This window comes from Mustela lutreola, chromosome 6 (genome assembly GCF_030435805.1).
Source record: "Mustela lutreola isolate mMusLut2 chromosome 6, mMusLut2.pri, whole genome shotgun sequence".
NCBI classification, from domain to species: Eukaryota; Metazoa; Chordata; class Mammalia; order Carnivora; family Mustelidae; genus Mustela; species Mustela lutreola.
This window is the reverse complement of record NC_081295.1, coordinates 65,556,171-65,568,547: the sequence shown is the minus strand read 5'-3', so window position 1 is coordinate 65,568,547 and position 12,377 is coordinate 65,556,171. Positions and strand designations below refer to the sequence as shown.

At 34.1% G+C, this 12,377-nt stretch overlaps 1 protein-coding gene across 5 annotated transcripts in view; it reads right to left on the bottom strand.

Annotated features, from left to right (window-relative positions):
- BCLAF1 (BCL2 associated transcription factor 1) overlaps window positions 1-12,377 on the bottom strand; it is a 29,743-nt gene that overhangs the window by 3,171 nt on the left and 14,195 nt on the right. For 2 of the 5 annotated variants that reach the window (XM_059177472.1, XM_059177473.1), the window contains exons 7-11: window positions 11,254-11,359; window positions 10,105-10,189; window positions 7,615-7,790; window positions 6,305-6,485; window positions 5,079-5,225 (exon numbers count right to left, since the gene is read on the bottom strand). In XM_059177472.1, coding sequence (XP_059033455.1) covers window positions 5,079-5,225; window positions 6,305-6,485; window positions 7,615-7,790; window positions 10,105-10,189; window positions 11,254-11,359 — 695 coding nt within the window. Of the gene's footprint in view, window positions 1-5,078; window positions 5,226-6,304; window positions 6,486-7,318; window positions 7,482-7,614; window positions 7,791-10,104; window positions 10,190-11,253; window positions 11,360-12,377 lie in introns of those variants that run through there. The other 3 variants (XM_059177474.1, XM_059177475.1, XR_009354621.1) reach the window with 2 other exon arrangements.

The window sequence follows — 12,377 nt, the reverse complement described above, 5'->3', positions numbered from 1 at the left end:
TGTAACCCAAGCTTTGAGAGCTGTCCAACTTTTTGGAGGATTTCAACTGCTAAATTACTGCCAATTTCCAAAGTTCTGACTTTTTTTTGTTCTCCATTATTTCAATATAACTAACTCCACTGACTAATGTACTGCATGTAATTGAGTTCAAATAACCAATCATTTTCCCAAAAATTACCAGTCATAAAGATATTAAAAAGTCATAAAAATATCATTACAAAACTATAAAATTTGTTAAGTAAGTCGTATAAATTATACTTTACCTATAGGAACAGATCTTAAAATCCTACTGAGGTTTAAAACTCAATGAATCTTACATATCGACCTTCTAAGCTAGAGAATTTCACATGCCTGATCATGACCGGATGGTCCCTAGTGTAATAGCTCAACTTATTTCTTCTTAACCAACATGAGGTACTATAGGTTTTTATTACTTTTAGTTATTATCATAACCTTAATTTTCATTAACTATATCCAAATACAGATATTCCTCAAATTACAAACTGTTCCATTAATTAAAACAATCTGCAAACTTAAAAAGCACTTAACTTTCTGGATCAATAGATGAGTATTACATCCCAAAATACAAAACAAAAAACCAAGGTTCTCCTATAATGTAATTAAACTGCTGTCCATCTCAAACTCTCAAGTTTATCACCTATAGAAAAAAATGGAAAATAAAGCAAAATAATGCCCCTAAATGACACAACGGGTATAATGCAAACAATGTTGCATAACCAATGGAATACCTGACCAGCTGTCAAGTCACTAAAACTTCTTATTAAGTATTATGTGATATGAGCACCTTCTCCAAAACACAATATGCTTTTGTGCGTATTCATGTAATACCAATCACCCTCCTGGCATGAACTGCAAAGCTCAGTTACACAAGTAACACACCATACAAAAGAACAGTTACCAATTTCCAACAACCTATCTTTACCAAACTGATGAAAAGTGACTAGCAAGAGGTGTGTGGGACTCCATAAAAAATCAATTTAGGAACTATAGAAAAGTGTAGATTTCAGAGTATCAGAAAGTTCAAGAGAAACCTGAAATAAAGTATTTTAAAATACTCTGCCACTCAAAATCATACCCACACAACTACATAATTTCAGGCTCCCTTCTGTTATTAGCACAAACTCTAAAGTTTATGTTTGTTTCTGGTATTTACACAGTATTCTATGCATTTGTGGGAAGAAGCAAACGGGTTCTGGAGTCAGAGGCATGGGTTTAAATGTTTCTAAACAGAGGCTGTGTGACTTCCTCATTTTAAAAATGGGAGACAGCTATAAAGGAACATAGTATTAATCTATAGAGTGCCCAGCCCAGTGTGTGACAAGCAAGCACTCAAACAGTGGTGATAATAAGGAGCACTTTCCCTGTATTTACTCATCTAATCCTCAAAGAACCCTACAAAATACTGTTACTAATCCTGCTTTAGATATAAAGAAACCAAGGCAGAAAAACTGAGTTACTTGTCCAAGGCCACAAAACTGGCTCCTTCCACTACTCCCTAGGTCCATCACCCACAGAATACATTTCCCAGATATCCTGGTGGCAGTAAATGATTACCATAAGGCTATTAATAGTTACAGAAATAGAAAAAGCAGAGGCATAACTGAACACTAGAGTTAAACTAGCCATTACCTTTAAATAACCAATGATCTGACACCATATAAAGAAAACAGCAGCTAAATCACACTACTTTTTCAGAGGGTATCCTGACAGCTAAGTGATTTTCATGCTAAGTATACGAACTCTTAATCCTCATATTCTAACTTGCAAGATTTTAGTCCTACAATTTTTAAAAATTACTTCACACGATAAGGGTCGGAGAAGTGAGATACTTACAATACACAAAACACATAAAGGAGGCCATATTAGAACAAGACCTTCTGGGGCGCCTGGGTGGCTCCATCCCCCAAGGATCTGACTCTTGATTTTGGCTCAGGTTATGATGTGAGGGTCCTGAGATGGAGCTCTCCATCTGGCTCTGCGCTCAGCAAATCTGGTCAAGATTTCTCTCCCACTCCCTCTGCCCTTGCCTGCTCCACATGCCCACCTTCTCTCAAGTAAATAATCTTAAAAAGAACAAGACCTCCTGAATCCTCTTCCCTACCAGGGATTTTTCTCTTCCTCAAAAGACAACATCAACACTGAGAACCTGTCCACTTCAGTACTTTCCCACTTGCTCCAACTCTTCACATACTCACCCCTCCACAGAATTTCAGGTTCTAAAATAGATTATCTTTCCTGGAGTACTTATTATTACAAACATTACCATATCTTTGCATAAATCCAAAATCAGAGATGAAAAGTTCAAGAAAAGAACGCGACAAATGTTACTATTACTCAGTACTGGAGAAATGAGTCATCAGGTGCTTTCAGAATCTGGTTCTTGGACCCAAGGCATGGGTTTAAATCCAGACCCCTGTTCTACTAAGCATGTAACTTTGGTCAAGTGACTTTGGTCAACCTCTGTACCCCACTGTTTTTCATCTTCTAATGATTTAGAACATCTCAAAATGATTTTTTATAAGCATGAAATAAGTTTATATATGTAAGACACTTAGGCACCTTTCTAGCATAGTACATATGCTCAATAAATGTTACACTGTTATTATTACTACTAACTATTAACATGACACCAAAAGCTTCATTATGTCAATTATTCTGAAAGAACCTAAGGGAACATCTGTAGATTTTCAATGTCATCTCTTCTGAATATTTTTGTTTATATTTCTACTTTTAGTAGTAGCAATCTGTATCTCTGCAAAAGCAAAATCTTTTAAATTTAAATATCCATGTAAAAAACTAGAGCTGTCATTTCAATGGTTCATTAATTAAGAACCAAAATAATTAACTATGGGAATAGATTTATAAGAAAAAACATATTAACATTTTAATTTTACTGCTTGTGAACATCAGTCTCTGATAAAATGCATGTTTTATACAGAAATGAAGGTTTTAAAATATAGCCCAGAATAGCAACATATAAAAATGGTACTGCTACTTGTAAGCTGCTAAATTCTTAAAAAATCAGTAAAATTGCCACCTAAATGCCAAACTAAAATATGTCCCAATTTAAGATAAAAATTACAACACCAGATTCTGAAAGAATGCCATAGATAAATGAAGGTCTAGCCTAAATTAAGTATTTGTAACACATTCAGAAGTATTAATTACCATCTACTTGTTCTCCTCTAGCTTCCCTTTTAACTTTCTGACCCTTAACATTTGGTCTCCTCTGGCTTTTTTTTCTTTTTTTTTTAATGAACACTCCTCACCCCCACTTTTTGACAAGGTGGCCTATTAATCTCTTTCAACTGGGTGATCTGGCCTTGTGTCCTTCTAGATTTTTTTCACTCCATAGATCACCTTATCAACAACCCACTGCACAAGTGCGCTTAATTTCTCCCTGGCACTTCAAGAACAGAACTTAATTATCTCCTCAAATTGTGTTCTTTCCTCTGTATCCCCGATCTCAGAGATTCCTTCATCTCACTATAAACATCCGACTACATACAGGGTCCCTAAGTCCTCCTAAATGTTACGTAACTTTTCTAATATCTAACCCCTTAGCTCCGACAATAACTCTCAGATCTATCTGTACAACCATGGTTTTTCTGAACTCTGGTTAAAACCCAAATTTATAAAGCTATTCTGGCCTTCCAGAATTTGGCTCCTGCTTTTTCTTAATTTTACCAAACTTAAACCAACCATCTAGCCATAGAGTTCTTTCTCAAGATGTTTCACTCCTGCAATCTGCAGTATACCTGCCTATCTTTCAGGCTCAAGATTCAAGCCCAGTTCCTCTAAGAAGGCTCTCCAAATCACTCTCTCCTTTGAAATAATCCTCCATTTCCTGCTTTGGAGGAAAACCACATGTATTCAGAACATTTGTTTCTAAATCTGTTCCAGCCAAGAACTGAAATCATGATTTGTTTTTGCATTCATAGTATCCAGCATAAACAGCAGTCTGTGAATATATAAAGTCTTAAATCAAAAAGGAGATCAATCTTTTAAACTTTCCTATAACTGAATAACATGTCCTTCCCTGTCCACATGGTCAACTCACCCAATTCAAACAAGCTTAAATTTCCCCTTAGAGGAGTGCATATAGAGTAAACTTTATGCATAATACACTTTAAAATTTTTTTCAGACCTTGGTCATTAAAGTACCCAGGAGAGTCAAATAGCAATTAATTTGATTGCCATTCTTCAAACAATATAGATCTAGTTCAGCATATAGCTCTCTCCTCTCACTTAGATAAATTATGGGTATTCAGGTATATTCATAAAAAGCCAAATAAAAGACATGATTCAATACATCTATTATTTTACTCCTTGCTTCTGCAAAACAACTAATCTTCAGAACCAGTCTCTGAAACATGACTTCTCTGAAAAGCTGTAATAAAAAGTAAGTATTTCTGATAACAGTTCTGGTATTTTCTAAAGTGTCTTTAATCATGGGCCGTTTTCTCCCACATCAAACTGCAGAAAATGCCCATCATTACCTAGAAACTCGGGATCCACATCCTCTAGTTCCATCTCTTAGAAAACTGCCTCAGAAGGTATTATATCACAAAGAAGCACCACATTAGTGTAGCTAGCAACTTTTCCAATGTAATTTTCCATCTTCCTTGTCTTCCAATGGAAGTAAACAACCTCCCTGAGATCCTTATTTATGTGTACTGTGAAAGAATTCTTTTTCATTTAAACAGGCAGCTGTGATGGTGAAAGGTAAATCTTAATGAGAAGTTTCTATAACTGTCATTGTCTTATAGACAGACATGAAACATATGTTAGTGTTCTTCTCTGAATGTGGCTATCAAATCAGGTACTTTTTAAATTTTACCCTGATCAGCCTATAGGTGCTATCAATGAAGTATAAACAGGACCAAAGGGACCCACATTTTCAAAACTTCAAATCATCTGGGTAATGAATTTTTAAAAGGTTTCCTGCATTATGGTGAAAACTTCTCACAGCAGTGGATACCTGTACTCAAATGTATTCACCCAGTATGCTTTGAAAATTAATGCAAACCAAATAAACACAGATTTCTAACACCCACCAAGAAGTACTTCTTGCTCTTTGGGGTATATTCTGGATCCCATTCCTCTTCCTTCGGTCTCTTTTGAAAAGTAGTATTTGAGTTGTTTGGACCAGTATTTGTCCCAGCAAAAACTCCTCTGGCTCTTCCTCTGCCTCTAATTCGAAACTGATTAACATTAACAAAATTGTTTAGTAATGCAATCAAAAGGTATTTAGTTACATGCAAACTCTAATTTTACTGCAGTAACAAAAAACAAATTCCCTAATTTCCTTCCTAAATTTCAATCTCATAGCCACTGAGGATAAAAAAGGTGGCTATTTGGTATTTGATATAGGCAAAAAATTCTGCCTTTTGAAAGTTGAAAAGGTTAAAAAAAAATGCAGTCAATCTAAGTATTAGCATACTGACTGCACTTTCATGGCCTGAACTAATATTTTTAAATAATAAAGTTGGTTCTTTTCACCTTTACTAGCTGAAAGAGTTGTCTATTTCTTTGAATTTCAATCACAGGAGTCCCAAGTGTTCAACTACACCTATCACCATATAAGCAAAGCTCCTCTTTCCTAAATGATCTAATTAATGAACCCTACTAATAATTGACTGGATACTTGCTTACAGTAGGAATCTGAATATAGAAATTGAAGAGTCAAGAAGATGCACTACTACGAAGTCATTAAATAATTACAACAAATTTATGCAAATATGGGGATAATGTGTATGCTATGTAGAATAAAAAGAAAAATTATATGATTTCTGTGATTATACACATATAAGCAAGGACTAGAAGGCAAAACAGGCAAAATAAAAGTAGTTGTAAATACAGAGACTAGGGGTGTTTTCTTTTAATGTTTTAAGGTATCTTTTCAAAAACTAAGTAATTAAAGAATTGGATCTCAATCAATACCTTTACTTGACTCTTGGGTCTTTATGCACTATGCAAAGATACTGACCCCAAAGTTTAAAAATCTAGTTTATGTACATAAATTTTTTTAGAATTAGACAAAAACACTTATTTTTTATTCTGCATACAAAGAAAGCATCATCCCAGCTCCAGCCCCTCCTTCCAACCACTAAATGGCATATCTTGAAGATAAATCAAATACCACTTCACTTTCCAAGACTAGTTCTGACTGTAAGAGTAATGACTCACAACAACATCTAAATCACGTATTTTTAACTTTCCTTATGCATAGTGAGTAATAAGTAAAGTCCTACCAAGAATCAAAGGTATTTCTACTACTTACAAAGGTTCCTCGTGGTCGGCTAACTCCTCCAAAGCCAGAGTATTCTTTCAGTTCATGGTGAGTTTTAAATTCTTCTTCTCTTTCCTTCTTACTCTCCTTTTCTTCTCGAGAACTGGGAGAAGAAGGTGATGCTGAGGATGATGAAGATCGAGAATGATCTTGCTCTCTACTTTTATGTTTACTGCAAAATAAACAAAGAAAACAAAAAAATATGTGCTACTTTAAAAAAGATGAAGACCCTGCTGAATCTTATGTAAAAGGGATATTTTTCAAGTCAAAAAAAAAAAAACAAAAAACTATCCCCTATTAAAATTATTACATAACTAAAATGATTGGGTGTTAAACTTTGACACAGTCTGTTTCCATTCTCCTTCAGTTATTTTTTTTACATAACTACTGAAAAACATGCTATAGCCTGCCAGTTAAAAACTAGCAGTCTGGAAACTTCAAGAATAAGGTTCAGTTCTTCAATATTTTTAACTTTTTTGTTGTTGTTATTTTAAGGAAAGGAAAAGAAGAGTAGGAAAAAGTTAAGAATGTTCTTAAGGCCAAGTTTCAAAATGACTGCAGTTTGTACACTCTGGGTGAGAACAGTTGGTATGGTTTGGGCCGTAACTCCATTATAGAAATAAAAAGCATATGACATACAAATACCAGTCATAAATTAAAAAAAAAACACGAGTAAAATCCACCATTTACCTAATGAATAGCAAGAAAACGATTATCTATGATACTAAGTATTCCTACTATTTGACTCTATGATGATCGATTTTGTATGGTTCTAATGCAACACCCGAAAAGGTCATACCTGCGGTAACTCTTACCACTGCTAACAGTATCCATGGAAACATTACTTTGAAAGATAAATACACATTGCTATTTCATAAAAACTAGTCCTTCCTCCCCCCATCTCTCCCATGTTAAACCACTAGATTATCAGTTTAAAATTCTTGTACTCTGGGTGTTATGAGTTGAAAAAGTGCGGAATCAAGCATAACGAACCAAAGTTCTTACACAAACTGTTTCTAGAAATGCACTGCATTGAAGTCCAACCTCCTGATGTAGCCTGGATAATAGGACACATTAATTTGTCATTTTTTTTTTCAGTGTTAGCTTGCTATTCCAAAGTTTTTGTCCTCATCCACCATAAGCCGTGTAAAAGACAAATACATTTTTGCTGTAAAACAAATAATTTTAATTGTTTAAATTTAAACATTCGATTACACAGTCAAAATTGAAAGCAATTAAGCTGACAATTATTAAAGGCTAATTAGAAGCTAAAACCTAACTCACACAGTTTTAACAATTACCTGTCATCTTTGTAAGATTTGTATTCCTTGTAATCTTTTGGAGTTTTTTCCTGCTTTCTTGATCCACTGGATTCCCTGGAGCCCTTGGAATCCCCCCGTTCTTTACTTCTTTCTTTTCTCCGACGATCAATGTCATGCCGAAGATCAGCAGAATCACACCTTAATTTTTTATCTCCCTATAAAAGACAAATGTAAAATACAAATTTCAGAATAGATATAAGAAAAAATATATATATAATAGCCAAATTTTATGCCAGCTTCTAAACTGGTATTTTAGTATCAGAGAAGAGTGGACCATGAAATACTACTTCCACACTTAGTTTTAGTTTTTGTTAAAAAATATGCTAGGTTATTTTGATCAGACATTTGTATACACAGTGAAACAGGACTAGGGAAGTTATGAAAAGCTAATTATCTTGACAGTGTAGTAGGTTTTTATTCAAAGCAATCCATAATAAACTCTGTACAGTAGAATGACATAATTATTTTTCCACTCAGCACATCCTCATTGTCATCACTCATCCTTTTCAAAGGGTTTTTGTTTTTTTTTTTAAAAAAAGCTGAACAATGACAGAAGTTATACTCGATCTGTAATTGTGGTATTGCTTTCTACCTAGAAAGTCAAGGAATCCTAAAGTAATGGTTCTCATTATTTAAGCCTCACTGTCACCAAGCTCTTCCCAATAAGTTGACCAACCCAATAAAAACGACTTCAAAAGGAAGAATTGTGTAATTTCCGTAACATGCAAGTGGAGTATGAGTAATAAAACCAAGTAAGCTTCAATAAGGGTAGAAACAAAGCCAGAAAGAGAATATTCCCAATCCTGTACTCAGTATCTTGGGCCAATATACTGCCCTTTCTCAATTCAGGTATTGCAACGGACATTAGTTTAACTGGGTCACAATTCACCTCCTTCTTGTTCCATTGCTTTTTCAAATACTATATAATTTAGGAAGATGGAAAGAGGCATCTAGGAATGAAGAAAAATTATACATCAGTAAGATGCTAAGCAATGTGGACATCCTTGCTAGTATTCAACAATATGAAGTACTTACTCTGGGAAATCTAGCTACGATATTCATAAGCATTCATAAGACTGAAAGTATATCTCTAAATGGTATCAACTACTCACCCATTTGCTCCCTGGGTAACAAAAAAAGTCTAATCAAGAGGAAAAACCTTCCTTTTTCACTTAGGTATTATATTACCAAGTCCACAAGTAACAAGATAATTTAAGTAAAACTACTTTATAAACTCCAAAACTATATACATTAATTAACACATATTAATTATCCATTCAGATCAGAAAATGAAGGATAAAAAGCAATGTCCTATCCTTATCCATCCATAAGTCATCACTATATTCTCTCCTCCACATGAAAATCTGGTGAATAATGAGGAAAGAAACAAGATACTCACTCTGTCAAGAGCACCAGGATAGACTAAATTGTTGGCAAAACAAAACCAACACTGAACCCAAGATATTGAAAGTAAAAGCCAAGATTAGTATTCACCTGTCAGAATCTGTTTTTCCAAAATCAGTATGCCCCATACAGAGACCACTTTCTTTTAAGCTCTAAATTTCGTATCTAGTAAGTCAACAGGATACCCTATTAAAATATTTGTATTATACAACTATTAATAACAGCTTCTGAAAATCAAAGTGCCGATGTTTTCATATTAGTGCAACTATTTAGGTCTGCAAAACATGTGGTCCAAGGGTTAATTATCTTCCAAGTATCATAAAAATAATACTTGGCTACAGCCAAACTGAAACCAGGCAGCATTTCCAAGTCCCCTAATCTGCCTGCCATATGGACTAGCCTACCTAGAAAACACCAATTTGATATCAACAGAATGTATCAGAATCCCCTTAAAAAAAGTCATTCTATTCCAAAGACCTCCCTCCCCCAACATTCACAGGTCCTTCTCTCAAGTTTAAAAACATTCTTCCCCAACCCACAAAAATTCCAACAGTGAGTTTTCATTCCAAATGTTCATTTGTAAATCAGTGAGGAAAGCTCATTTCTTAGTCCAGATCAAAAATGCCCAGAAGCATGGGGATTACTTCTTGTTCTTGCTGTGAAAAACCTAGAAATATTAATTTAGGCATATATAAATCAAGGAATATTTATTCTGGCTCATTTAACCCCAAAACTTTATAGAAAAACCCTACTATAATTTCTATTTTTGCTTTTGTAATTTTTCTACTGCTTGACTCTTTACCCTTTGCTTAGAACGAATTTCTCCTTTCAAATATTATCATTTTTAAAAATTAGTTTTGGTTTTACTTAGATATACAATATAGTGTCAGCTTAATTTCTTTTAGGAAAAACACTACATACACTACCATAAATGCATTTACTTACAAGTTAAAAATAGATGACCTCTGCAAACAAATTTTATCTACACAAACTACACTTAATATATAATATCATTAACTAAGTTGAAAACATTAACATTAAAAAAAATGTCCACTCCAAACATACCTTTTGATTTTCTTCTTTAAAAACTCTCTCTTCCCCTGCTAAACGAGTGTGCTTCCTCAGGGCACTTGGAGAGATGTCAATTCTCCTTAATGTAAAATAAAGTCTGTTTGTAGTCACGTTAACTTTATGGTTCAAAAAATTCCTCACAACTGTCCACTTTAATAAAGGAAATAACTAGACAGTTATTCCTCTCCCAAGTGAACTTTCACATTGTAAGGTTATTAATCTAATTCCAAATGAACAATTAAGAAATAAAAACTATATCCATTAAAAATAAAAATACTTCACATATTTTTACATATAAATAAATCTAACCTTTTAAAACAAACTTAATCATAAAAAACTCATGTTTTAAATAAGTTGACTATTACCATCCTAATTGTCAACCATCATACAATTATACCTCCAGATCCTCAATGAACACACACACAGGGTTATTTGTTCCTAAATATCTCCCATATTTTTACATAATCAGTGGATCTTTAGTTTTATGTTGTGCCTTTCCTTGCCTTTTTTAAACTAGTGTCCGTTTCAACTTCTCAGAGCTTCTTCAGCAGTCACCACCAAAACCCTATCTACTATGACTAAGCACTAGGTATTTTATAACCAATACTAATTGTCACCACCACTCTGCAAAAGAGGCACTGTTGTCCTTATTTGGTAGATGGAAAAAAACAAATGTTCAGAGATTAAATAACCTGTTCATCACAATGCAGTTATGAACCATGCTGTGAACATAACTGCCTGACTTTTAACATTCATGCTCTTATGAAAAACAGTTCTACCTGTTACCAAGCATTTTTATTTTACAAACTTACCTGTAGTAAATTAAATAAAGGGCTACTCTAGGTATCCAACTTCCTCCCCCCAAAAATGTGGTATCTATTGAATTCCTTACTGGGGAGTGCTTAATACTAAATACTTAGTATTTTAAGTTCTAAGAACCTGTTTAAACCAAGTGAACTGAAAATTAAATAGAAACAATAAATTACAAACTTTTCAAGGCTGGAAATACACTTATTCAAGGTATGAATCAGAAAAATAAAGTTCATTTTATATCATGATGACAGCACAGTTCCATTACAATACTGTTTAAACACGATCTTTCTATCAAAACATTTTTATATGCCCCTTCATCAGTGCACATACCTGTGTATCTCAGGGCTCTTTTGCCTGGTACTATGTTCTTCGGTGGCTTTCTGATACGAGGTGAACCTCTCGTTTAGGGTCACTGCAGCTGATTTGAAGTATTGCTCTGTTGATTTAGGAGAAATACTGCCCAATTAGTTATCTTTACTTCAAAAGAGATTTTCATTTGTGACAGAAGGGCATTTGGCAGGTGAAAAGAAAATAAAAATACTCAAGAAACCTAGCAGAAGAGAATCAAGTGTTACAAAGAGCTCCTACTCTGTCCCTTTTAACTTTTTGTACCTCAACTGGTCACCGATACAACGCCCCTCAGAGGGCACTGTCAGTACTACATATAATCCAAGAACAATAAACAGATTAAACTGAGAATCTCTAACTCAATTTGAGTAATGCACTACTACTTCCTCAAACAGAACAGAAAGGAACAGTAAGTGAATGTCCTTACACCTTGCCAATACGAACACCAATGAAATTACTTCAAGTAATCATTTGCAGAAAACAAAAATACTGAAATAACTACACAGTTGATTTTAGTATACTAATAAAATTATTGCATCAAGAACTATGTTGACAACAAAAAAACGGATTTAAGAAAAAACTGAATAGTACCATTTCAATTCAAAAAATATTCTTCAAATCAATTAACACTTATTACTCCAAAAATCTGGCATCTTGGCACCCCTGACAGCATATCTGCTATTGTTCCCTTGTCCTTTTAAATTTTAAAATTAGTAACATCAATACTAGGTTTTAAACCATTCAAGATACGCTCTAAATGTAAAATAGAAAGACGTATAAAGTCATGAAATGTCACATTACGAAGCAAGCTATCTGCTTAACAGGTCAACATACATCTGTGTCAACTTACCGCCCAATATCCAGCACATGTCTCATAACCAATCATTAAAACTTGAAACGGCCACTACAAGGGTAGTGCCTCAATCATAATTCCATGAAACCCAGGAATTTGAGCTAGCAACTCAGTTTTTATGCCATTTTTGCCAGGAAGACAGAAGATTCAACTTTGCCTGTATCTTTCAACGCTATTTTACTTTGAAACATGGATTTTGCCATTTCAAAACATATTCCAGGACCTAGTTACAATGAAAAAGAAAACATCACTG